Consider the following 25,459-nt stretch of genomic DNA (forward strand, 5'->3'; position numbering starts at 1 on the left):
GTGTGAAACCCAGAATCATAAATAACTGCCCCTCTGAAATACTGCTTTAAAATATATGTTGGCCATTCTCCATGTGAAGCAAACCAAAAAACCCCCCACCCCAGATAATATTCCTTACAGGCAAGCTAAATGTCCTAACTGCCACTGTATGGAAGTTGAACACATTGCCAAGGTCATGCTCAATAACTTTTAGTAGCTAAATCTTTTGAGACAAGAATCTTCTCAGAGGCTGTTTTAAACTGCATGACGCCTAGACAAAAATAAACCACATTACAGAAAACAGCCACATTTCTTAGAATTCCAGAGGGAAAGCGTGTTCCAGCCATATATAAATCTTTACATCTGCAAGTAATAACAAAAATCAAGAAACAGTCAAAAAGCTGTCAAAATAAAGATGCTAGCACCTGTTCAGAGTGCAATAGAGAGACCTCTGTGGAAATAAGATGACTTGCAAACATTTGTCATTGTCTTTCCATGGCAAAGTGCTAACACATGGTAAGCTTGTGGTATTTTGCATTCAGTATAACACTAAGAACTTTTAGTAATGAAAGCACACACTTGAACTAGAGAGAGCGCAAGGGAAAGAATTAACTACTGAGCAAATACAGAAATTTCAAAATCCCAGTGCATCATTTGCAAAACAAAATTAATGGCAGATTAGCCATGCTCATATTTCCTACTATTCCACTAAGAATTAAATCAAAGTTTGAAATCAGGGCTGGAGAAATGGCTCAATAAATTTATATCAGAACCGAGAGCACAACTACTGCTCAGTGAGTGTGCAATGCAGCCCCTTCGTGTGATGTGGAAAAATAAGCCAGGAAATCTTTAACTATTAGTTTCTTGCTTCATGAAACCAGGACACTACAGTTAATGTCTTTAGAACAAGTTATGATTTTAAGCAATCTTTGAACCATAGCTTCATATCCTGGCTTGTTCCAAACCTGTTAGCCATAGTTTCCCAGTTCAAACAAAACAGGAAACTATAGTTAATGGAAGACTTTGTAATCTGTTTGCTCACTCAAAGAAGCTGTGCACGGGCACCCATTCCTAGCTCGGCTGTTGAACTTATCATCTAAACACAGCCATTGTGTCCCTATAGTTTGGATCACAAGTCAACATGAGCCCTATTTAGGTGAAGGGGACACATGGGGCTACCCCTCCTCATAATGAAATAAATTTGCTGGTCATGTTGTTGTTGTTTAGTCGTTTAGTCGTGTCCAACTCTTCGTGACCCCATGGACCAGAGCACGCCAGGCACTCCTGTCTTCCACTGCCTCCCGCAGTTTTGTCAAACTCATGTTAGTAGCTTTGAGAACACTGTCCAACCATTTCGTCCTCTGTCGTCCCCTTCTCCTTGTGCCCTCCATCTTTCCCAACATCAGGGTCTTTTCCAGGGAGTCTTCTCTTCTCATGAGGTGGCCAAAGTATTGGAGCCTCAGCTTCAGGATCTGTTGCTGGTCATACCTGGAGCCAAACCTTTATCTGCATTAGTTTGAATCTTAGGCCAAGAGTGAGTGACTGGCCCAAGGTCACCATGTATAGGGTTTCCAACATGAGGACAAGAACCCTGATTAATCATCCCTAGGCTGAAAATGCTATTTGCATCGAAGGTCATCATGGGTTGACTGGGGACACACCTATAGCTCATTTGACACATTCAATACTCATGGTACTGAAAGCCTGAATAGACCTACCACTTTAGAAATGACAGCACTCTGTTAACAAGACTTCCTTTTCCTGTGTTCTAAATCACCATTATGCATTTGAGGGTGGCATGGAGAGAGGTATGTAGAGCTTTGCCATAGTTGTGGAGTTCATAACCACAGCTACAGTCCAACCTGCATGTGCACCCATAGTAAATGGGTAAGCCAAACATTTCGAGGGTCAGCAAATTGGAACAAGTTGCAGGTGGTCAACCTCCCAGTGGGCCAGTGTGGTGCAGTGGTCACAGTGCCTGTCTAGGAGCCAGGGGACCAGGGTTCAAATCCCTACTCAGTCATGAAGCTCACTGGGTGGCCTTGGGCCATTTGAATGTACACTGTGATCTTTGAGACACAATAGAAAACAAATAGTCTTTGTGTAACTGAGGCCTTAAAAGGCTGGAGTCTGCCTTACATAGTTATGAAGAACTCCTTAAAGAAAAAGGCAGTGTATATATCTTAAGCTTGTTAGACCCCATTGCATTCCCGTCAAGCATGATATTCTGTTTCACTGGAAGTGAATTCTATATTCCTAAGTGGGAAAACAGACGATAATGAAGAGGCCCATCTCTGCAAACACGCCTCTCTATTTCTAGCAGTCACAGATATAGTCAATGGGTACACGCAACTGCATTCCCTAACTAACTTGACTAATTTGGCACCAGCGCCTCTTGTGCTCCACAAACTTATCTAATCCCTTCTTGTTTATTTATTATTTCTAACACATATGAATCACTGTCCTGCCACAGGCATTCAAAACAATTTGCGACAAATGCCACCAATAACGTTCCCTAGCAACAAGCTCAGGCTCCACAGGCAACTCACGCGTTTCATCTCTTTAAAAAAATAAAAAATCTTTGACATCGTTCACCCTGTTTGTGCTAGTGCTATTTCACACAGTAATGCAGAATAAACCATTCTACCCTATTCACAAATGAACTCCATTCATGGTTCTTTTATTCAAGGTGATTGTAGGATTCTGTCATCTACACAAGACTTTATATATAATCTACTGGGATCAATTAAAGATGTTACTTTCCTACTAATGACATTAGTTTCCTACTAATGAAATCAACTAAGGCTGTCCTCCACCCACATTTGTATTGTGCAAATAATGTATCACACGCTATGCTTGTTGTTGTTGCTGTTTTAAAGGGTTAAACATAATCACTGCATTTAAACTTGGGTGGCGCTGTCGGTAAAACCTCAGCGCCTAGGACTTGCCAATCGTCAGGTCGGCGGTTCAAATCCCCGCGGCGGGGTGTGCTCCCGTTGTTTGGTCCCAGCGCCTGCCAACCTAGCAGTTCGAAAGCACCTCCGGGTGCAAGTAGATAAATAGGGACCGCTTACTAGCGGGAAGGTAAACGGCGTTTCCGTGTGCTGCGCTGGCTCACCAGATGCAGCTTTGTCACGCTGGCCACGTGACCCAGAAGTGTCTTCGGACAGCGCTGGCCCCCGGCCTCTTAAGTGAGATGGGCGCACAACCCTAGAGTCGGTCACGACTGGCCCATACGGGCAGGGGTACCTTTATTCACTCACTATCCTGGTTTTGTGTGTGCTTTCATGAGAGAAAAGAGGGAGAAGGGATTAAAATACATGGCTAGAAAGCGTTTTTCTATGTCCAAAATAAAGGAACGTGCATAACAGTGCAACAAGATCACCGATCTTTAAGAGAAAAAGCAACCTCACTGGTATGGCAATCATTAGTATATCATGGGTCAGCTTGTGGAACAATTAGAGGAAAATACCCTAAGGAGAAGCTCACAGACTACTGAGATAGATTGGATGTAATCATAGTAAAAAAGAAGATGTGTGTCTGTACTTGATTGGATGTGATCAGAAGCTTGAAGCACTTCTAACATAGCAGACAACTGGAAGCCATAGCACCCTAACATCTTTTCTTCAAAATAAAGCTTTCTGGTCTCCAAAGCATTCAATTTTTGTCAATCCATGGCTGTTTAGAAGACTATATGAGAATCTTCTATAGACTTTGCTGGTCTATATAATTGCTTCATTAGGTCTTGATGCATGGACCCAGCATCATTAGATTCAGAAGCATGGCTTTAAAAAGGTACCTGCAGTTATCTAATAATAATGATGTGCAGAAATTCCTGGAAGTAATCAGGAATCACACTGCAGAACATCCACACTGTTGGATAGTTCCAAAGTGGGGGGCGGGGGAGGATGAATCAATCTGCCTATGCCTCTTCCAGTAAGTATAACTATAATTTAGATATAGCCAGTGAGGTCTTGCAAGGGTAGTGCTCCACCTACTGAGAATTTTGCACTGTGCCTCCTTCTTATTTGTGTTGATTGACAAGATAGAGGAAGAGGTCCAGACATAACGCCAACCATCTTTCTTCCAAAGATTCAGCTATGCTATTTTTTATATGCCTGTACCCAGGCTGGGCTGTCATCCAAAAGTGGTACCTGAATGATATTATAAATAAACATAAATGATGCCTTTAGCTAACAATACAATACCGTCTATGAAGGATTCAAAGGAAGTCAGTGGGTGCTTGCTTTAAGTCTGGCTAAGAAAGTGACAAAGACCCAAATATTGATACAAAGGCAGCAAGACTGGTTCAGCTTGTTTCCAGACAACTGTGCAGGACAGATGTTCCCCTTTATTCAATAAATCCAATGACTTTGAATAAATTGAACACCCGGAGTTTTGTTGTTGATAGTGGCATTTCCCCCCTTTTGGGTGGTGCTTATTAATATCATTTGTTCACAAGCAAACAAAAAAGCTTGGCACAATCTGGCACATAACTGCATCTCCTTGCAGTAAGCATGGGCAACATTCACCAGAAGCTCACTCACTCAAGTATCTTACCTTCGGAGACTGTCTTTCTTCTCATCTCTTCTCAAGCAGCCATCAAGGTGTTTATTTATATGAAGTTCTTGAACAGGAACCCCGCAAACAGGGCACTCCACTGAAACATTTGAAAGAATTCATGTTAACATGGACATTCCTAAAGAATGCTTGCCAACTGAAGAAAACCATTTATTTTCATAAGGCAAGAGGGAAAGCACTGGTGTTTATGTGCAAAGCAAAATGCAGATTTTGGGGTGGAGGTGTTCCTAATATATGAACAACATTTCGTTACCTGTTCCAAATGGAGCTTACTTCCGCAAAAATACAAGTACAGACCTCACCAGCCACTTTCTATATAGAAACATGTCTTTCCTCTAGCAAATTTAGGATATTTAAGATTCACAATGGCACCAGCAATGCATCCTTGTCTAGATTTTCCCAAACATGACTGTATTTACCCCAAATGACGCAGCCCAGTGATCCAGGTCTGAAGAACATTTCCTGGCAGCCTGGAAAAAATGGAAGCTCTGTTCTCCAGCAGAAAATTGAAGTCAAAAGTGCATATTAATTCACATCCTAAAATCCAAAGAATCACTTTCTCTTTAAAGCAGCATCAGAAGGATCCATTTGAAGCAAAGCATCAGAAGACATGGAAAGATCATTCTTCTCTTAATCACCACTTTCCCCTACAACATACACACAACCACTTTAGATTCCAAACCCATATTCTCTGTGCTTGGAATCTTAATATTTCTGCCAATGTGGAACAGGAATGTGGTCCATCACAGGCATGATTCTTAGGTGCAGACTTCAAAGTCCTACTAAAACCTGACCTCAGCATGAGAGGATATTTGTTTGTACCCCAAGGAATTTGGCCCCTTTGAAGGGAATGTTTCCCTCTTCCTCAGAATTATGTTCTCCATCCCATTAGGTCCAGTTGTGGCCGACTCTGGGGTTGCGGCGCTCATCTCGCTTTATTGGCCGAGGGAGCTGGCATACAGCTTCTGGGTCATGTGGCCAGCATGACTAAGCCTCTTCTGGCGAACCAGAGCAGTGCACGGAAACACCGTTTACCTTCCCGCCAGAGCAGTACCTATTTATCTACTTGCACTTTGATGTGCTTTTGAACTGCTAGGTTGGCAGGAGCAGGGACTGAGCAACGGAAGCTCACCCTGTTGCGGGGATTCTAACCACCGACCTTCTGATCGGCAAGTCCTAGGCTCTGTGGTGTAACCCACAGCGCCACCCACGTCCCTAGCTTTGATAGACCTGACTAAATTTTACCTGGTTTTAACTTGCACTGACAACTGCAAGTTTTCAGCTGCACCTTATTTTAACCCACAACAACAGTCTAACATTTATAATATAGGGGAACAGAGCTTATGAAGGGTGAGGGGTGTTTTTAAAGAAGGCTAACCCCACTCTTTTTAAAACTAAGCTGATTCTCCCACTAGCAAGATCTGTGTTTTATAGAACTACTGTCAGAGCTACCCTAGGTCCCAGCTCACAAAGGACCAACGCTGCTTCGTTGTTAAGTATAAAAGTCTTTATTGAAGTTCAGTTTCACTTCCAGAGCCGCAGCGCGCAGCCCCACGTCTAAAGTGTCAGACCGCTGATGCTCCGTCTGAGTCTCCTCCCCCTTGACACCAATTTAAGATTCTAGCCTTGCTCCACCTTCTCCGCTGCTCCTTCCTCCTCTGGGTCCGCCTGCCCGCCGGGGTTCCGCCCTTTCTAGCCTCTTCTCCCGCTGATTCCCGTGAGCCTTCTCCCTCCCTCCGGCGGGCTTTAGGAGCTGGTTCCCCATCCGGGTCTCCTGCTGTTCCGCGCGCCTGCACATTTGAACTTGGCGCGCGCGCCTAGCCAGCAGCTTTCCTCCTGACCGTTCCACTGCTGCTGTCACTGCTTCCCCCTTCGGGGGGGGGGGCTAGCTGCAACTGACCTCCCCTCCGTTGGAGGTGTGGTCAGCCCTGACTCCCTCTCTGGAGGAGACACTGCCCCTGACACATGTGACTCTTCCCCCCCACTACGCTCTGGTGGGGAAACTGGTCCCGATCCTCCACTGCTGCTTTGGGGTTCCCCTCTGGCTCCTTGTTTCTGGTGCGTCCCCCCTGGGACCCCCCTTGCCCTGACCATCGGCGCCCCCTTCTGGGAATCTTCTGATTCGCTGGAGAAGCTCATGGAATCTCTCGGGCCACTGTCATACTCCCCTACGCTGCCCTCGGATTCTTCCCCTTTGCTCTCCCAATCCTCTCTCCCCAGTGCTCCTGCTCCTGATTCCCTGACAACTATATATGGTGGAGTTTCCTCCTTTTTATCGCTTCTCCAAAATGGAAGCTTTTAGCCTAGTTTACTGTGGCCCCTCCAGCTTCCCCGCAGAGTTAGCGTAGAGTTAGCGTAGGTATCTACAGGCTTCCTACCCCTAGAATGTGGCTCCTGAGTTATGAGTTCTTTCAGGATCTGGCTCCTAGCATACAATGATCTTACACTGGATCCTTACTATTCTGAACTGTTTTAATTAAATAAATGGGTGCTACCTATCCTCTCCTTGCATATCTGCTTAACTCCCTTTCTTGTTTTGTCACCTCAGGCTCCCTTTAGCACGTGGAGCAGGGCAATGTTGGATTTTATGGCTGGATTTAATTGTCCTACCGCTGGTTTGGCGTTATTAATTTACGGCTTTATTGAGTTGCTATGTCATGCTTTAATTTTGTCTATTTATTTATCTGTGTTATGTCACCTAGAGAACATTTTTATAAGGCAACTCATGCAACGAATTAATTGTATACAGATATTCAAGCTCAGCTATTCCACTGTAAGTCAAAGCTTTAAAAGGTCCAGAATATGTCTCTGAGACATAAAGGGGGATGGCAAAATAGAGTAGTACAAAGCCAGAGGACAGAAAATAAAAAATGGAATATAGTACTGCATTTATTTTCCTTATGCTTCAGACAGGGAAGGGGAATATTTTATTTTTTTACTTGCTGTTTTTATATAAAGCCATCCAAAAGCATTATTCTCTGTGTGGTTTCCAACATAAAATGATAAACGCCATTAGAAACACAATATCCTTAAAACACAGTAATTATTCCTATATAATAATTGGAATTATTGCAAATGGAATAATTGGACTGGAATTTGGGAGCAGGGAGTAAAGTTTATTTTTCATGGGCATAGAGACTGGGACGTCACTTACTAATGTAGCATTTCTTGAAATGTTAATTATTAAAATGTGTTCTGACGCTTCTATAAATAACACTGAAAAAAGAGATCAGGAATGCCAAATTCATCTAAGCAATAATGTTTTGTTTCTAGGCCAACTGGGTTCCCACACTGTATTCCAAATAACATATAAATTAGCAAAGATAATTATAAGGTAGCGTACAAAGGATATCGTTGCATTTCACATTTATGACTCAATTCACAAGACGGAGTTAGAAAGTTTGCACTCTTTCCCCTTTCATATTAAGGCAGCCAAAAAAAATGCCCATCAAAATATGCAAGAACAACAGTGGTATATCATGAATGTAAAGGCTTTATTACTGGCAATTTAAAAGCATAACCTCTGAATTTCCCACTTCTTTTGGAATTAAGGAGGCCTCAACTGCAAAGCACCACTTGACTAGGGATTCTATCAAAGTCCATTTTTAAACCGAAAACTGTTCAACTGAAAAAACAACTACAGCAGAATCCTTTTAACATTATCACCTGATGGGCATCTTATTGCCTTTTTTTTAAGACCCAAAAAGAAACAGGATGTTACACTGAGCAAGAATTTAAACACAGTAGAAACCATTCTATTACACAACTCTATCTTCTCTTAATATATTTAACATTTTCTGTGTTAATAGGAATACCTTTCCATCAGATGGCTGAGCACTATTTAAACCACATATGTGCTGCATCACACTAGCTGATACTAGTTGATTGTTGCAGAAGGCATAGTTATGGCTCAGTGCACCAGATTCATTTTTTGGGCCACTGTAACATGATAATTGAACTATGGGCTGGTTTACTATGGTAAACTATACTTAACATTACAAGAATGAATCTAACCTTTCCCCAGGCTTGTTCCTCAAGAATGGCTACAAGAATGAGTTCAGAAACTTCTACTTCTGCTCCAGATTTTTAAGATAAACCATAACTTGCCCTATCATCTCTACCCAGACAAACTGTGGTTACTCTTAACCAAGGTAAACTGAAATAAGGAAAGTGCAAGCCATAGTTTCTGAAGTTGCCTGGTGTCCACTAACACTAAAATTAACCACAGTTTAGGGTTTCAACAAAATGCTAAACTGTGGTTAATTTTTAAAGGGAATGGACACTTCCAATCTCCTCTTTACCGTCACACAACAGGAGAGGAGAGGAAGGAGGGGCGTGCATGAACCCAGCAGGAAGCTAAACCATTAGGACGAGAGATCACTTTGTACAAATTTCTATTTAAGGTGCCATAAAGAATGCACAATACTTTGTGCATTCTCCAATACTTTGGCCACCTCATGAGAAGAGAAGACTCCCTGGAAAAGACCCTGATGCTGGGAAAGATTGAGGGCATAAGGAGAAGGGGACGACAGAGGACGAGATGGTTGGACAGTGTTCTCAAAGTCACAAACATGAGTCTGACCAAACTACGGGAGGCAGTGGAAGACAGGAGTGCCTGGCGTGCTCTGGTCCATGGGGTCACGAAGAGTCAGACACGACTAAATGACTAAACAACAACAAAGAATGCACAGGGATTGTTTCAGAATCAGAGAAGCAAAGCAGTTTGTGAAACCAACTTAATAAATGAATATGAACCTTACATTTCACTGGAGTCAATGTTTCAGTAAACTCATGATTGAACTAAAAACTTAAACTCCTTAATAATCCAACCCCGAAAGACCCATCTGAGTACAGATGAAAAATCAATGTGGAACCTTGGTGCATACAGAAAAAATAACGATAGAACAAAACCAACAACTTACCCTTTGGGATAACTTTTATTGCAGATGTGGAAGGAGTTTCAGGGTTTCTGGTGCCTGCTGCTTCTGTGTGAAGAGTCTCTTGGTCCTCTTGAGAGCCACATGGGATCTCCTCCTGCTCCATTTTGATCTGTTTACTTTCCTTTTCAGATGGTTTTAAGTGCTTTCTACGGGCTGGAATGGTCTCTTTGACTATAAAGGTATCAGCAGATTGCTGTTCATGTTTTAAAACAAGACCATCCAAGGAACTCAAAATATGGACTTGGTCAGAAGCCTTCTTGGTAAGCAGCTTTGGAGAAGAAAGTGCTGCAGGATCTAAGACTGCCTGGAACAGCCGCTGTCTAGGAGTAAACACAGAACTATGTCAGTGTATTACTACGCTATGTATTTTTTGTGTTTTTATATTGTAAACCACCCTGTGATCCTCAGATGAAGGGCAGTATAGAAATTTAATAAATATAATAAGAAAAATAATAATTACTATTTATACCCCGCCCATCTGGCTAGGTTTCCCAAGCCACTCTGGGCAGCTTCCAATGGAAGGTTAAAAATACATTAAAATATCAGTCATTAAAAACCTCCCTAAACAGGGCTGCCTTCAGATGTCTTCTAAATGTCATATAGCTGTTTATTTCTTTGACATCTGATGGGAGGGCGTTCCACAGGGCGGGCGCCACTACCGAGAATGCCCTCTGTCTGGTTCCCTGCAACTTCGCTTCTCACAGCGAGGGAACTGCCAGAAGGCCCTTGGCACTGGACCTCAGCGTCAGGGCTGAACAATGAGGGTGGAGACGCTCCTTCAGGTATACTGGGCCAAGGCCGTTTAGGGCTTTAAAGTTCAGCACCAACACATTGAATTGTGCTCGGAAACGTACTGGGAGGCAATGTAGTTTTTTCAAGACTGGTGTTATGTGGTCTCGGCAGCCGTTCCCAGTCACCAGTCTAGATTATTCTGGATTAATTGCAGTTTCCGGGTCACCTTCAAAGGTAGCCCCACGTAGAGCACATTGCAGTATTCCAAGAGGAAGATAACCAGAACATGCGCCACTCTTGTGATAATGATAATGAATAATGGTTCCTGGTGACACATATATGTTCATTCCAGCTATGTATCATCATCATCATCATCATTTTGTTTGTATGCTGCCTTTCCATGGTTGAAACTATGCTCAAGGCATCGCTTCTCGGCCTTTTGGCTAAGATCAAGTATAGAAACTATTCTCAAGGCTGCTTACAACACAAGATTTAAACAATTACAAACATAACAGAAATCATAAATAATAAAGAGAACACATCAAAAAGTACACAATCAAATGGAAGCAATTTCCACGTAAATCGTAAGATCTAAAACTAAAGGTACAACAATAATATCAATAACAGCAACAGCTCTCTCAACCCCCCATAAACAATACTCCAGCCCAAGAATCTGTTCAACAGCCTCAGCTTTTGTAGCTGGAGTCAGTCAGCGCACCATTCTCCCAGGCCAGATGGGAAAAAGCCAGCAAGGCAGGGTGCATGTCTTCCATGGGTTCACAGCCAAGATGGTCTCATTTAAAACAACACAGATAAAAATTAAAAGCAATTTAAAAGAGGAGCCCTCTCTACTAAGCAGCAGCCGCAGTCCTTGTGAAGTCTGTCAAGCCCCGCCCCAAACCAGGTGGAGAGAGTCAAGGGCAGGGCCCTTCAGGCCCACAGCAGGCAGTCCTGCATGTATATCACGCAGAAGAACCAAAAAGCAAAAATGTAACACAAAAAGGTGACAAAAATATTGTTACTGACGTTATAATACTCATTCTTTTGATAACTTCAATAAGCTAAGTGGTGACATCTAGTGGTTATATATTGGGTGCAACCATACCACATAATTAGACCCAAGAGGCTGGCTATCTATCATCTATCTATCTATTTATTTATTTATTTATTACTACCCACCCTTCACTAGAAAGTCCTAGGATAGGTCACAACAATGTGAATAATGGAACACCATGGGTTCACTATAACATCTGGAAACAAGTAGGTTGGCATATTTTAGATTCAGGTAGGTAGCCGCGTTGGTCTGATGCAGTCGAAATAAATAAAAAAAATTGTCCAGTAGCACCTTAGAGACCAACTAAGTTTGGTTTGGGTATAAGCTTTCGTGTGCATGCACACTTCTTCAGATACACATACAGTGGTACCTCAGGTTACATACGCTTCAGGTTACAGATGCTTCAGGTTACAGACTCTGCTAACCCAGAAATAGTACCTCGGGTTAAGAACTTTGCTTCAGGATGAGAACAGAAACCACGCGGCGGTGGAATGGTGGCAGCGGGAGGCCCCATTAGCTAAAGTGGTGTCTCAGGTTAAGAACAGTTTCAGGTTAAGAATGGACCTCCAGAACGAATTAAGTTCTTAACCCGAGGTACCACTGTAATTTATATAATTTTAGACTTAGCACAAGTAAAAGAAGAGATGGGCACAGCAGATGTCAAAAACTTAAGAGGATTGGGGAAAGACTCCTACCTCCTGTATTTATCTTTGGAGGTCTGAAAATCACTTTTGGTCACTTCTCAAGATTCCTTAGATGAATCCTAATCCTTGTTTTCACTTTGTGTCAATTTGATCCAATGAGTTTTCAGGGGCAATCACACCACACAATGGCCAAAGGGGGCAACGGAAGAAAGCAGTCGATAAATACGCACAGGTTTGCCCAACCGTTTAATATTTCTCAATCTAAAATGATAAGGCTCCTGGGACTCCCCATAGCAAAAGACCATGCACTTCACATGATAACGAAACAAAGCAGGCAATTAATCAATCATGAACGGCATACATAATTGCTGGAAAACAACAGTGGGAGAGTGCTGTGGTGCCATGCTCTGTTCAGGGGCTCCCCGGACATCTGGTTCCCCATGGGGAACAAGAGGCTGGACTAAATTGTTCTTTGGTCTGATCCGTTAATCATGCGAATTTATTTGATTGATTGATTGATTGATTGATTGAATATATACCACCCTATACCCAGAGTTCTCAGGGCGATTCACATAAAAATATCACAGGGTGTAAAATAAATATAAAAGCAATAACCCAATAATACCCCCCCTCCAAAAAAGAGCCACATTTTAAAAGGGTATGGGATGTTGATCAGGTCAACCAAAGGCCTGGTTAAAAAGAAACATTTTTGCCTGGCGCCTATATGAATTTCAGTGGGTCTACTCTGAGTAGGACTAGTATTGAACTAATCAGAATAGGAAAGATCCCTACACATCAGAGCAATACTTTCTGTACTGAGAAATGAAAACTGACCTAGTACTGGCTGCAGCTCTACATAAATGTCACAAAATAAATAAATAAATAAATAAATAAATAAATAAATAAATAAATAAATAAATAAATTTAAAAAAAATTGCTTGTATAAGCTTGCAAGAAGAACCCCACCATACCTCTTTTTGATATGTACTGCATAAACCTATTTACCACTCTTATCAAGTAACAGTTCTCCAGCAGGACAGTCTGGAATATGGGCACTTTGAAATTGCATTTCACATCTCAATTCCTTGAAAATGTCACCCTGCTAATAAATCCCGGTCTCTGCTTTCAGGCAGGAAGGCTCTGTTTGTTTGTTTTCATATGAGCTGAAATTTATTCAAAAAGGTTTGGGTCAGTAGCCTTCAGTCCAAGACGAAGGACAGACATCCCTATGATTCGGATATATTACAAAGCAGCCCAGTAAAACCACTCCAATCCCCTTGTTTCGGGGGGGGGGGTTCTCACTGACCTTAATGCCAACTTACCACAATTACCACCAGGTCAGTATTCTACTGAAATAAAATTATATTTATTCACATAAACCCAGAAACTGGGAGGGAAAGAGAAAATAATTTATATGGTTTGGATCCAGAAAATTACTAATGTAAGACGTTTCGGTGAAGGTGAATTATACCTCTTCCTCACCTGGCAGTCTCCTGAAGCCCTCCAAATGCTTCTCTCAAAGGTCAGGCAACCCTTCTGAATGGGCCACAGTGGTGGGATAAGGGAGCAACTGCAGAAAAGTGAGCTGAGGCCCCGCCAAAATTCTACTATAATATTTTTTCCCCAGTTTTTTTTAGAACTATCAACCAAACAGCCACCAAACCCACCTTTGAAAGGAGGAAGGGAAAAGCTATGCCTTTCACAAACCTACCAGAGTAGAAATCCAAAAATTTTCACAGCTGCGCAGTAAAAGCCACATTTTTCAATGATCAATTGAAGTTGGGAACATTTCTTTTAACCTTAAAACACAAACCAGCCGAACGGTTTCACCATAATTATTTCTTTATTACCTCATAAAATATACAATGGTTCCTCTATAAACTCCATCCCAGGCCTGTGTGTGTTTGAATATTATGGACGCCATTAATCTTCTTAGATAAGAGACGAAATAGAACTATTAATACACAATAGACTGCTTTTAGCAGCGCATACTCTTTCCTTTGAATCCTAGAACTTATTTTTATGTTTTATTTACTGGACATTAAAACGTGTCCTGGGTACACAAATCTAAGGAGAGTGGGAGATGCATGTTTCTGGGGAAAGTTTACAGCAATTAAATGGTTGAGACCAGGCTTTGTACAGAATGAAGATGTCAAAGAGACTAGAAGGCCAAGATAGGCCACAAGAAGCCACTACTCTGCTCTGGGTCTACCACATATACCTCGCCAACACTGTAGGAATCAAAGAAGGCGGCAACACCAAAAGTCTCTATGTGTAGCTGGTTTACAGCAGAGGAAGCCAAAGCAATGTTCTGCTTTGTTGTGGACTCCAGCTCACATCATCCCTCACCAGAAGCCAAGCTGGCTGGGGCTGATGGGAGTGGTAGTCCACCACATCTGGAGGGAACCACACTGCTCTATAAGAACAAAAAGTAACCTCTCACTGATGATGAATGTATTTGCTGCCAACAACAGACCACGGATAAATTATGCTACTTCAAAATGGGTTGCTTGTCTTTTTGTAGCTTCTTGCATGAAGTTATCAGGGGAAGAGCCTTCAGACGCTGAAGGTAAAAGAAGTTGTCTTTTATGTTATGAACCCCCCTAAGATCAATGGATGAAGGGCGGTATAAAATCTTAATAAATAATAAATACAGTGGAACCTCGGTCGCCGAACGTAATCCGTTCCGCAAGACCTTTTGACTTCCGAAACGTTTGACAACCGAGGCATAATTGCCGGTCAGCAAGTTCCATTGAGAAAAATGGAGAAACACACCTCGGAAGCTGTTGTACTTCTGAGGCGCGTTCAAAAATGGAAGCATTCACTTCTGGGTTGTTGGCGTTTGAAAGCCAAAACGTTCAACTTCCGAAGCATTCAACAACCGAGGTTCCACTGTAGTAATCATCATTCAGTGCTATTTTTATAGAAAAAGAGGTGCAGGGACTCACCATGAATGCCTCCCTTATTCTCTTATAATGCCAAAGGCGCCCACCTGAGAAGTGCCAGAACTGAGTTCCAGTGGGGGAAATTCCTGATAATCATTAGAACTGTAGAGCTTGAAGGGTTCTCAAAGTCACAGAACCCAACTGCCATCTTCACACACCCAGAGACATACACGAATGCCAGATAAAGGGTCCTCCACAAGTCCCTACAGATCTTATCCCCCCACCAGGCTGATGACTCAACTGAGTAATAAAAACTTCCTATCACTAGTCAACTTCTTCCAGAAGAAACATTCACTCCTGTCCTTGTAGCAGTCTACTGTCAGTTTCCCCCATGCCATGCAAAAAAGAAATAGCAGTACCATTTTCACACGCAGAAACATCAGTGCCTAGCATAGTTATTCCCATGACTGCAGTACCTAAGAAGTGCTTTTTCAACTATAGAAAATGTGAGTTGTGTAGAGTCACAGTTACACTATTGTTTCCCCTTGTGATCACACCACTGCAGCTGCTCAGATGTAGGCGACTCTCTGGAGATGTGACTTCAGTCTTAAGAACTTGAAGAAATCACGCTAAGCCCAACCACTAAACATAATGAACAAAAACACGATGAACTCTCTTAGCCCTTTAGTACAGTTTGCTAAACTCAGCACCAGAGTTCAACACTTTGGCAGCTTCTAATGTCTCAAAGGAAGAAGAAAAAGGAAACAAAGACTGTAAAAGAGCAAGGGAGAAACTGTTACGAAAAAGGAGCAATGCTGCTGAGTGCTCCAGATGGCTGGAAAGCCAAACAGGATGTTTATGTTATGGGACTGTACCGTGGGAACCAGGGACAGTCTATTATGTGCTCTGAGCACCGGATGTTAGCTCAGAGTGTCACATGACCCTGTACTGGAAGTACATGGGTGGAGTTATTCTCTCTCTGCAGCTGGGTATCAGAGGGTACAGACATGTTTCTCTGCACTGAGGAAAGACAGAAATAAAGGCATGTAGATACATTTCTGTCTGTCTCTTTCCCCTCCCTGGGGATGGCAGGGAGTGAGGGAGGAGGGATGGTTGTGTTCTTCTTTCACGTTTGAAGAAGGATCGGCCGATAAAGACCTCGCCTTGTCTTGCCGGGAGTCGCTGACGGGGGAGGCCAACAAGGAATCAAGCCGGGCACCTGGAGGGTGGCCAAATTCCTCTGAAGACAAGGCTTGAATCAACATATGGTAGCAGACGCTGCTGGTTATCTGATCCATGGGAATCAGCATGAGAGGTGAGAGGTTGATGGATCGTGTGCCATCCTCTGCACCAAGGAAAGAAGATAACGTCTGCAATTGCAGCCAGAAGCTGAACAGACGGCTGGCCCCAAGAGGGGGTGTTTTCCAAGCAACGGAGCCCCAAAAAGGTATGCTGAATATCGGGCTAAAAGTGTGAATGCAGATTGATTTATTCTCTGGTTCACGAGAGAGCTGCGTTTGGAAAAACAAGCTCTAAAAGAAAGGCTTGCATTCCAGAAATTCCTGTGGTGAGATAAGGATTCCCGTCCCGGGGAAGGTTGCTAAGCAACGACAGTCGGACAGTGGAAAACTACTGACACCTGGGGCTGGCTCAGTCAGAGCTGGGAAAGCGAAAGTTGTTTTGACTTTGAGGCAGCTTGGAGCTTGCCTGCCTGAGAGAGAGGCAGAAAAACAGCTCTAAAATGAGCTTTTGGGATTTTAACTAGCTCGAGAGTGAAGAGCTGAGACTTGAGTTCAGCATGGATGCCAAGAAGGGGGGAGTGCCCCTGAGTGCCGTGGTTCAGGATGAACACAGCCGGCATGCTGCACTGGAAGTAAAGGACAGGGGGAGGGAAGAACGGAGTTCTAATTCCCCCACTGATGAAGCTACTGGAGAGGATGCTGTAGCTTTGAACGTTGTCCGATGCTACAATTGCGGACAGGCTGGGCATCTTCAGCGGAGCTGCAAGAAGCCACGCCAGCCGAAAGGAGCGAAGGGCCGCTCAGCAAAGCCTGAGGCAGCAGGCAAAGGTCGTACCAAGTCTTCGGTGAAACCTGCAAAGGCCCTGATGGCGAAAGGAACCACGCCAGATGTTGGACACTCGTTTGTAATTGACACTGGATGTAATTTTCATATGTCCCCGCACAGAGGACTCTTTTCGACGTTTAAGAAGCAAAGCTTCGCTGTGGAACAAGCCAACGGTCAGAAGCTGGAGGCGACTGGGGTTGGATCTGTGTATCTTAAGAGTCTGAACTTGACAATACACAATGTTTACTTGGTTCCTGAATTCAAGTTCAATCTGCTGAGTGTTTCGCAGATTGCAAAGAAAGGACTGAAACTGTCCTATGATGATAAGAGCTGCGAGATCTTCAAAGATGGAGAGTTATATCTTTCTGCCAGACAGAAAGGTGGACTGTATTTGTTGGACTTTGACCAAAGTGATTACATGGAATGTAATTCTGAGTCTAACATGATTTCTCTTGCAGGTGTGACCAAAACAAGCGCCAAGAAGGTGGCCAGGGTCGACAGAGCATTTCAGCGGGTGTATGCTGATGTGATTGGTCCTCTAGAACCATCTAGAGGCAATGCAAGATATTATCTTGTGTGTGTGGATCATTTCTCTAACTTTGTCTGGGTTTATGTGTTAAAGAAACCACAGGAAGCCTTGGAAAGGTTTCAGGAGTTTTGTGACAAAGTTAAAGATATGCATGATGCTAACATTGATTGTCTTTTGACAGATGAGAAGCAGATTTTTCTTTTACAGGATTTCCAGAGGTTCCTGCAGAAGAAGGGGATCAGACACAAGGTTGCTGTTTCAGCGGAAGCGTGGAACAGGGGTGTTTGTGTAAAAGTGAACAAAGAATTGCAAAAGGGGATGAATGCGCAATTGCTTAGTTCACATCTGCCACATGAGTTCTGGGCGGAGTCACTCATGTCGTTTTGTCATGCATGGGTGAGAAAGGTTTCGAAAGAGTTGGGAAGTTCTCCTTTTGAGAAACTGTTCCAGAGAAAACCTTCTATTGCCCATTTCAAGGTTTTTGGGTCTCATGTGAGGACAGAAGCTCCAGGTGGAGTAAAGAATGCCAGAGGCATTTTTGTGGGATATGAAAAGGGTCTCTACAGAGTAATTTTGTCTGAATCTGGTCAGGTGATTCTCACAAAATTTCTAGAGAGTGCTCCTGAACAGGAGAGAGTGATAGTACACACATTTCCCACAGAGGACGATTCAGATGATGATGATGATTTCACAGAGTACAGTGGTACTGAGAGTGACAGTGATAGCTCAGAGAGCTCTGTTGTCACAGTCATTGAGAGGAAATCTCACACAATGGATAGACCTTCACAGGTGAAGGATGAACCACTGTTTGCTATTGGAACTGGTTCTCCTAAGAGTCCTGAGACAGAACCAGTGAGCAGAGAGGATCAGCACCTCATACGCAGGTCTGTGAGAGTCACAAAGGGTGAACCACCCAAAAGGTACTCAGAAGAGTATGCTAATTTAGCTGTTGCATGTGTTGCTGTTGTACACAACCGAGGACAGGTTGGAGCTGTGTCTAAGTCAGAGACAAAGACACAACAGAGAGTTGCTAGCCAAGGTAATGCAGATGCACTCATTCCTTGGAAGCCAGACAACCAGAGAGGTACACTGGGGAAACCAGTGGCGGGTAGTTCCAAGGGTGGAACTGAAACAACAGGGGAGTGTTATGTGTATAACAACTGTTTGTTTTCTTCTCTGGATCACGCTTTGCTTGCCGCAACACGCATTGATTCTTTTGGGGGAGGTTGTTACGAAAAAGGAGCAATGCTGCTGAGTGCTCCAGATGGCTGGAAAGCCAAACAGGATGTTTATGTTATGGGACTGTACCGTGGGAACCAGGGACAGTCTATTATGTGCTCTGAGCACCGGATGTTAGCTCAGAGTGTCACATGACCCTGTACTGGAAGTACATGGGTGGAGTTATTCTCTCTCTGCAGCTGGGTATCAGAGGGTACAGACATGTTTCTCTGCACTGAGGAAAGACAGAAATAAAGGCATGTAGATACATTTCTGTCTGTCTCTTTCCCCTCCCTGGGGATGGCAGGGAGTGAGGGAGGAGGGATGGTTGTGTTCTTCTTTCACGTTTGAAGAAGGATCGGCCGATAAAGACCTCGCCTTGTCTTGCCGGGAGTCGCTGACGGGGGAGGCCAACAAGGAATCAAGCCGGGCACCTGGAGGGTGGCCAAATTCCTCTGAAGACAAGGCTTGAATCAACAGAAACTATTTGTGGCCGCAAAGGACAAAGGACACATAATTAGGACACAAGGACCTAATGTCTTCCTATCTGCCTCAAGATACTAAATCATACCAGCATTTCCATAAATCCAAGTGAGACTTCTTTTTTAAAACTAATTTGTGGTACCCAACATTAACACTTAGAATATAAAAGGGTGACCAATCCTGAGACTACAGGCTTTTTTGTGGTGTATTAATTGTACATCAGGTTAGCCAAGGACACTGTGCTGAGCATTGATTGATTTCATCTGCATTGGTAAGCTGATAGCCCTTTGGGCCACAGAGGAATAGATTGTTCACCCTCCCTGATTTATAAGGTATGTTCAGATCCATTAAGGAAATCAGAAGTAGTTAAGGATTACAGCCTAGGATCAGAATGGGTAGAAGCAGCACAACTTGTTCTTTGGAATACTGCAAGAAAACAATAAAGATGCCGGTAAATCTGCCCCTAAGACAATTTAGACACAAAGCAGAAACTAAAATATTTATGTTGTGGGATTTAAAACAATCATTTCCAGAATATCAATAGTTCTTAAGAAACAGAGGCACCTGGGAATCAAACACTATTTATATGATAGATATAGATGCCACGTTAAAGTCAAGCTTCTTTTTGCTTCCTGTAATTTGTTCTAAATATACAATCCATAAATGCAAAAAGAAAGGAGAAGTAAAGAGAAGCACACTTTATAAATATGTACCAAATTTCAGCTTTGCCAGTAGCCTGCAAGTGTCTCAACCATTTTGACATCACTGTAGCCCTACTTGGGTGTTCCACTTACTCGCATGCAAATAAATACGCTAGGGGAAGTAGTGGTGTACTACTGAGCCATGCCCCATTTGCTGCGTCATCGTCATTCCACTAAGAAATGTACTGTTTTCTAATATATTGAAATTAGGTTGGCTACTCTAAACAGCTATTTTTAATTTAATTTAATTTAATTTATTTTATACACTGCCCTCATCCAAGGATCACAGGGTGGTTTGCAACCACAAATACAAATATGCTTAACATAGTAACAAACAAAAACAGTAACTTCCCATTCCCTCTTTGAAAGGCCACAGATTGTTTAAGCCAAAGGCCTGAGAGAAGAGAAATGTTTTTGCTGGGCACCTAAATAAATGTAACTAAGGAGTCAGGTGGAGAGCATTCCACAAAGGGAAGCCACTACAGAAAAATCCCATTCTTGTGTTGGGACCCTCTGGATCTCTCATGGAGAGGGCACACAAAAAGGGCCTCGGAAGGGCCATATGGGCTGGTACATTTGGGGAGAGGCAGCCCTTGAGGTATTTGAATTGGGCCCAAAAACTAACTGGCAGCCTGTGAAGTTGGGCCAATTTTGGCATTATGTGCTCAAACCGTGTTGCCCTGGTAAGCAACCTGGCTGCTGAATTCTCACCAGCTGAGTTTCCGTACTGTCTTCAGAGGCAGCCCCATGTATTGTAGCAATCTAATCCAACAAACCAAAGCTGATGAAAGGCACTCCACACCACCAACACCATCTGAGCCTCGAGCAACAACATAGGATCCAGAACTACCTCCAAGCCACGTACCCGCTCCCATCAGGAGCAGGCAACTTCCCATTGATCTGGTCTAGGGAGACTAACAGTGTCTTATCTGGCTTGAGCTTCAGTTTGCTGGCTCTCATTCAGTCCATTACCAAGGCAAGACAGTAGTCCAGCACATCCACTGCCACACCTGCAGATGTAAAGGAGAAGCTGCGTGTCACTTCATGTCAACAGCCCGAGCCATTCAGAGGCTCCAGAGGTCAGCCAGGGCTTTGACAAGAGTGCCAGTTATATCAGCCAGAAAAAAACCCAGAGCCATCTTGGGCTCCAACAGCCTCTTAGGGCGGAGCATCCTGATAGATTCGTTGACTCTGCAGAGGGAAAATGGTGCTGAAAGCCTAAATCTCAACAGAAAGTCATCTGACCAAGACAAGGGACTGATATCAATATCCCCCACTTTCAGATCACAGTACTCCCACACCGTTGAGAAAGTAAGGTCCAGACTGTGGCCTGCCACATACACTGGACTGGTGACATGCTGGGACAGCGCCATGATCATCATAGCAGCCACGAAGTCCTGAGCCACCCCAGAGCCAGTCGCCTCAGCATGGATGTTGAAGTCCTCCCAAACCAGTTGTCAGGGAGTCCTCAACACTACCTCCGAGATGAGCTCTGTCAGCTCAGGCAGGGAGAATGCTGGGCAGCAAGGAGGACAGTAAACCAACAGAATCCCTAATCTGTTCCAGTTGCCCAATGCCAGGAACACACAATCTAGATCCTCCCTCCTCCCAAATGGACAGAGTTCCTGGAAAGGGAGGAAGGGAGAAGGAGGGAAAGGGAGAATATGTCTATAGACCACAGCAATTCCCCTTTCCCAACCCTCAAGTCTGTCCTGATGCTGCACCAAGCAGCAGGTGGGCACAGCTGGGTGAGAGCAACTCCACCCTGCTCACCCCCTCAAGTCTCAGTGATATCGACCAGATCGGCCTCCTCATCTACAATCAGATCATAAATGAGGGAGGTCTTATTCAGAGCCAATCTGGCATTCAGCAGCAGCTGCAGAACCAACAACTGGCTGATACGACAACCACAATACCCCAGGTTGAAGCATCTCATTTATAGGCCTCTTGTACATGATGCCCCCCATAACTGAGTCAGAGCTTGTATGTAAATATAATATACAGTATGTGCTTTATATTTTTCCTCATGGCAGTTTCAATTCCTGACAAGATTCCTAGAGTTTACACGAAGACCCTTTGCAGCAGGGGTTGTCAACCTGGTCCCTACTGTCCACTAGTGGGGGTTTCAGGATTCTAGGTGGGCAGTAGGGGGTTCTATGGCACAAGCTGAATCCTCCTTCCATCGAGTACTTGTGGGCAGTAAGGAAATTTTACCATCAAGAAAGATGCATTAGTGGGCGGTAAGTATAAAAAGACTGACTACCCCTGCTTTACAGTATTGAAACAAACACTGTACCAACCCGAAACCACCATCCCCCCCAAAAAAAACCCAAAGCTGGCATCTTCAAGCAATACTTGAAGCAGTCTCCTATGAATAACCAGATAGCAATATTGAAAATTATTTAGCACAATAACAAGTTTCAGCATTGCTTTCCTAAGGAATATACCCAGTGGAAGAAGCAAAGAAGAAGACAACCCAACCATGAAATAGAGAAGAGGTTTCAGTGATACACCAAGTGGAAAAAAAAAAACCAACACCTTCAGGGAAATGCTTTAATTCCCACAATTTTCATATTTTGTGGCATCTGTCCAATTCATTTAACAGCTGGGTTGCTGCTGCTGCTGCTGCTGCTGTTTTTTTATTCCTCAAGTCTGAGTAGAGACCACAAGCCTCGAGGGTTTATTTCTTCTTTGAGCTCCTTTGTAAGAATTTGGGGAGGGGTGTTTTTGCCATTATCAGATGCCAAGGTGAAGTGAAAGAGGGACAGAATGAGTGAGTATTTTAAGGGTTGCTGTTCGCTTCCGGCTGGGACACCATCCACCAGCAGCAAGCGGGACATGATGGCTTAGCCCATGGGTAGGCAAACTAAGGCCCGGGGGCCGGATCTGGCCCAATCACCTTCTAAATCCGGCCCACGGACGGTCCGGGAATCAGCGTATTTTTACATGAGTAGAATGTGTCCTTTTATTTAAAATGCATCTCTGGGTTATTTGTGGGGCATAGGAATTCATTCATTTTTTTTTCTTCAAAATATAGTCCGGCCCTCCACAAGGTCTAAGGGATAGTGGACCGGCCCCCTGCTGAAAACGTCTGCAGACCCCTGGCTTAGCCCCAAGGGAATGCAGCCATTGCAAGAAAAGACGTTCCCCACCCTGGTTTAACAGTTATACCCACCACCACCCCGGACAATAAGTCCTCTGCTGATCTCTATTTTAACCCAGAGCCCTCAATACTCAAGAAAGATAGCTGTGTAGGATCAAGCAAGTTCAAAATAAAAAGAACAAGTACCTTACCTGGGCAATGCTATTACAGTAATAAACTTCTACATGTTGAAAATTCAGGAACATTTCCTAACTAGTGTTCCAGAGGACAACAGATCAACCTATGTTATCATATGACAACTTTTTCAGAGTTGTTTTGTTTTTTTAAAGTGTGGCTTATTGGTCTGATGTTCCTTCTTGCCCTTCCACTGACATGTGGGAGCACCAGTCAGACTTTAAAGCAAAATATAATAATAATAATAATAATAATAATAATAATAATAATAATACTGTAGTTATGTTTTACAGGTTGGCTCCCTTTCATAAAAGACAGTCTGGTTTATATGGATAGTGGCTTTTCTCATCTTTTCATGTGTCACTAAAAAGTCTTCATTTCATGGTTTGCTGTCCTCTGTTTCCTCCACAAGCTACAACTTGTCATACCAAAACTAACCCTTAACATTCAGAGATCCGAGATACCTCAAGAGGAGTTAGTGAAAAGAACCATAGTATGCTGCCTCCTAGAAAGTGGAGACTTGTGACATGACTTCATTTAATATATATAAACAAGTGTTACGTGTTCAAAAGAGAGGGAAATCCCAGAGCTGAAAAACCCAAAGGAAAAGCCAAAGCATGCTTTTTTAAAGTAACGAGAGACAGTCATGGCACTAAAAACCAACACAGAGTAGGCCACAGAGCAGAGATCGAGAAACGTGGCCCTCCTATTGGTGTTGGACTCCAACTCCTATCAGCCCGTCAGCACAGACAATGTTCAGGGATGATGGGAGTTGTAGTCCAGCAAGTTCTGCCATAAAAGCTGTCAAGTCAAGCAAGAAAATATTCTGAGCTGCAACTCCTTTTGAGTGATATAAGCATTCTTCAGGGTCAGATCCTTGGTGGTGGGGGTATGGAAATAGCAATCTTATTATCACATGGTATGAGCCACATTTCAAAGAATAACCTCCTTTAAAAAAATAAAAAACAACATAATATATGTAGGAATTGCTCCATTTCATTGCATTCTCTTGGCAAGGCGCTTATTTGATGAAAGATTCCACACACACCAAGATATTCCCTTGAAGAAGGGCTGGGTAGCCAAAAACAAGTTGGAACTCAGGATTTTTTTCTTGAATCAATACATTTTCTACAACCTTGCCTACATTTTTTAAACACAATTTGCTCCACACAGAAAGGTTAGAAGTTTAGCGGAACCCCTGAGGTACAGAACTCTGAGTCATCCAAGTAAAGAAATTACACTGGGGGAGCAAAAAGGCAAAGCAGTCGATAGTAACACAGTTCAGACACCCGAACGGCAGGAAATATCCAATTATTAACAGCTTATGGTTAAGAAAAGCAATTCTTGTTGTAATTTACAATGGAATCAACAGCCATTCTCTTACAGAGTGCTCGCTGCCACACATTTTTTTATTTTTTTAAATTACCTAACAGTCCCTTTTCAGCAAGTAGTACTCTTGCCAGTTGTCTTATGTAGGTTTCATTGTCATTCTCGTGCATCCACCTTCTTGAATGACTCCCAAAACAACTCCTGTGTTCCCTAGTCTTCCTTGGAAAGACTCAAATATTGCCATTATTGACTATGATATTTATTGATGCCATTATTGCTACTCGTTAGAACCAGAACATGGTGGTCACAATGAAGCACTGTCACAAAAAATGACTGGTATAGGGAGGTGCTGACCACCATACTACATGCTGAGGGTTCACTTCCTCTCTTGAGCACTACCCTGAAAAAAACTACCCTCAGGAGATGACTTTGAAGGCAGTGATGTTCATGTAAACGAAGTGCGTTCCAGGTCAGCCCTAGTTTATATTCCTTTCAAAGCCAACAGGGTGCCTGAGGCCTATCAAGCGCAAGAGAAGAAAGCTGAAACCACTTCACAATTTTATCTCGCTCCTTGCCATGTCTCCTGTTTGATTTCCTGTCAGGAAACGCATTTATTTGTGGCTTTCGCTTTCCTTAACTCCCTGCCATTTGGCAGGCCATTAACCTGGAGGAATTGATGTTCTGAATATTAAATTGCTATTAGGAAAGCAATGAGCACTACGTTCTCCCAATCATTTGTTTATTATTTTTTAAAAATAACTTGGGAGGGAACAATGAGAAAGATCGAACGATTTACCTCCTAGTGGTGCAGCAATAGCGTGATTCTATGTTGAGATTCCTGCATTGCAGGGGGTTGGACTAGATTACCCTTGGGGGCCTTCACAACTCTACAATTCTGTGATATGTGCCTTGTATTGTCTACCTGACTAGCGGTGGCTTTGGGCTCTCAGACAAAGGTCTTTCATGAATGGAGATGCTGAGGGTTGAATTTGGGACTGTCTGAACACAACGCATGTATTTTACCATCTGGCCTAACCCCA

General features: G+C 43.3%; 1 protein-coding gene across 4 annotated transcripts in view; it reads right to left on the reverse strand.

Annotated features, from left to right (window-relative positions):
* RAD18 (RAD18 E3 ubiquitin protein ligase) overlaps positions 1 to 25,459 on the reverse strand; it is a 113,440-nt gene that overhangs the window by 75,389 nt on the left and 12,592 nt on the right. For 3 of the 4 annotated variants that reach the window (XM_083601784.1, XM_083601783.1, XM_083601785.1), the window contains 2 exons: positions 9,483 to 9,820; positions 4,540 to 4,639 (listed from right to left, as the gene is read on the reverse strand). In XM_083601784.1, coding sequence (XP_083457910.1) covers positions 4,540 to 4,639; positions 9,483 to 9,820 — 438 coding nt within the window. Of the gene's footprint in view, positions 1 to 4,539; positions 4,640 to 9,482; positions 9,821 to 14,922; positions 15,268 to 25,459 lie in introns of those variants that run through there. The other variant, XM_083601786.1, reaches the window with a different exon arrangement.

This window comes from Podarcis filfolensis (assembly GCF_964270895.1).
Source record: "Podarcis filfolensis genome assembly, chromosome: 2".
NCBI classification, from domain to species: Eukaryota; Metazoa; Chordata; class Lepidosauria; order Squamata; family Lacertidae; genus Podarcis; species Podarcis filfolensis.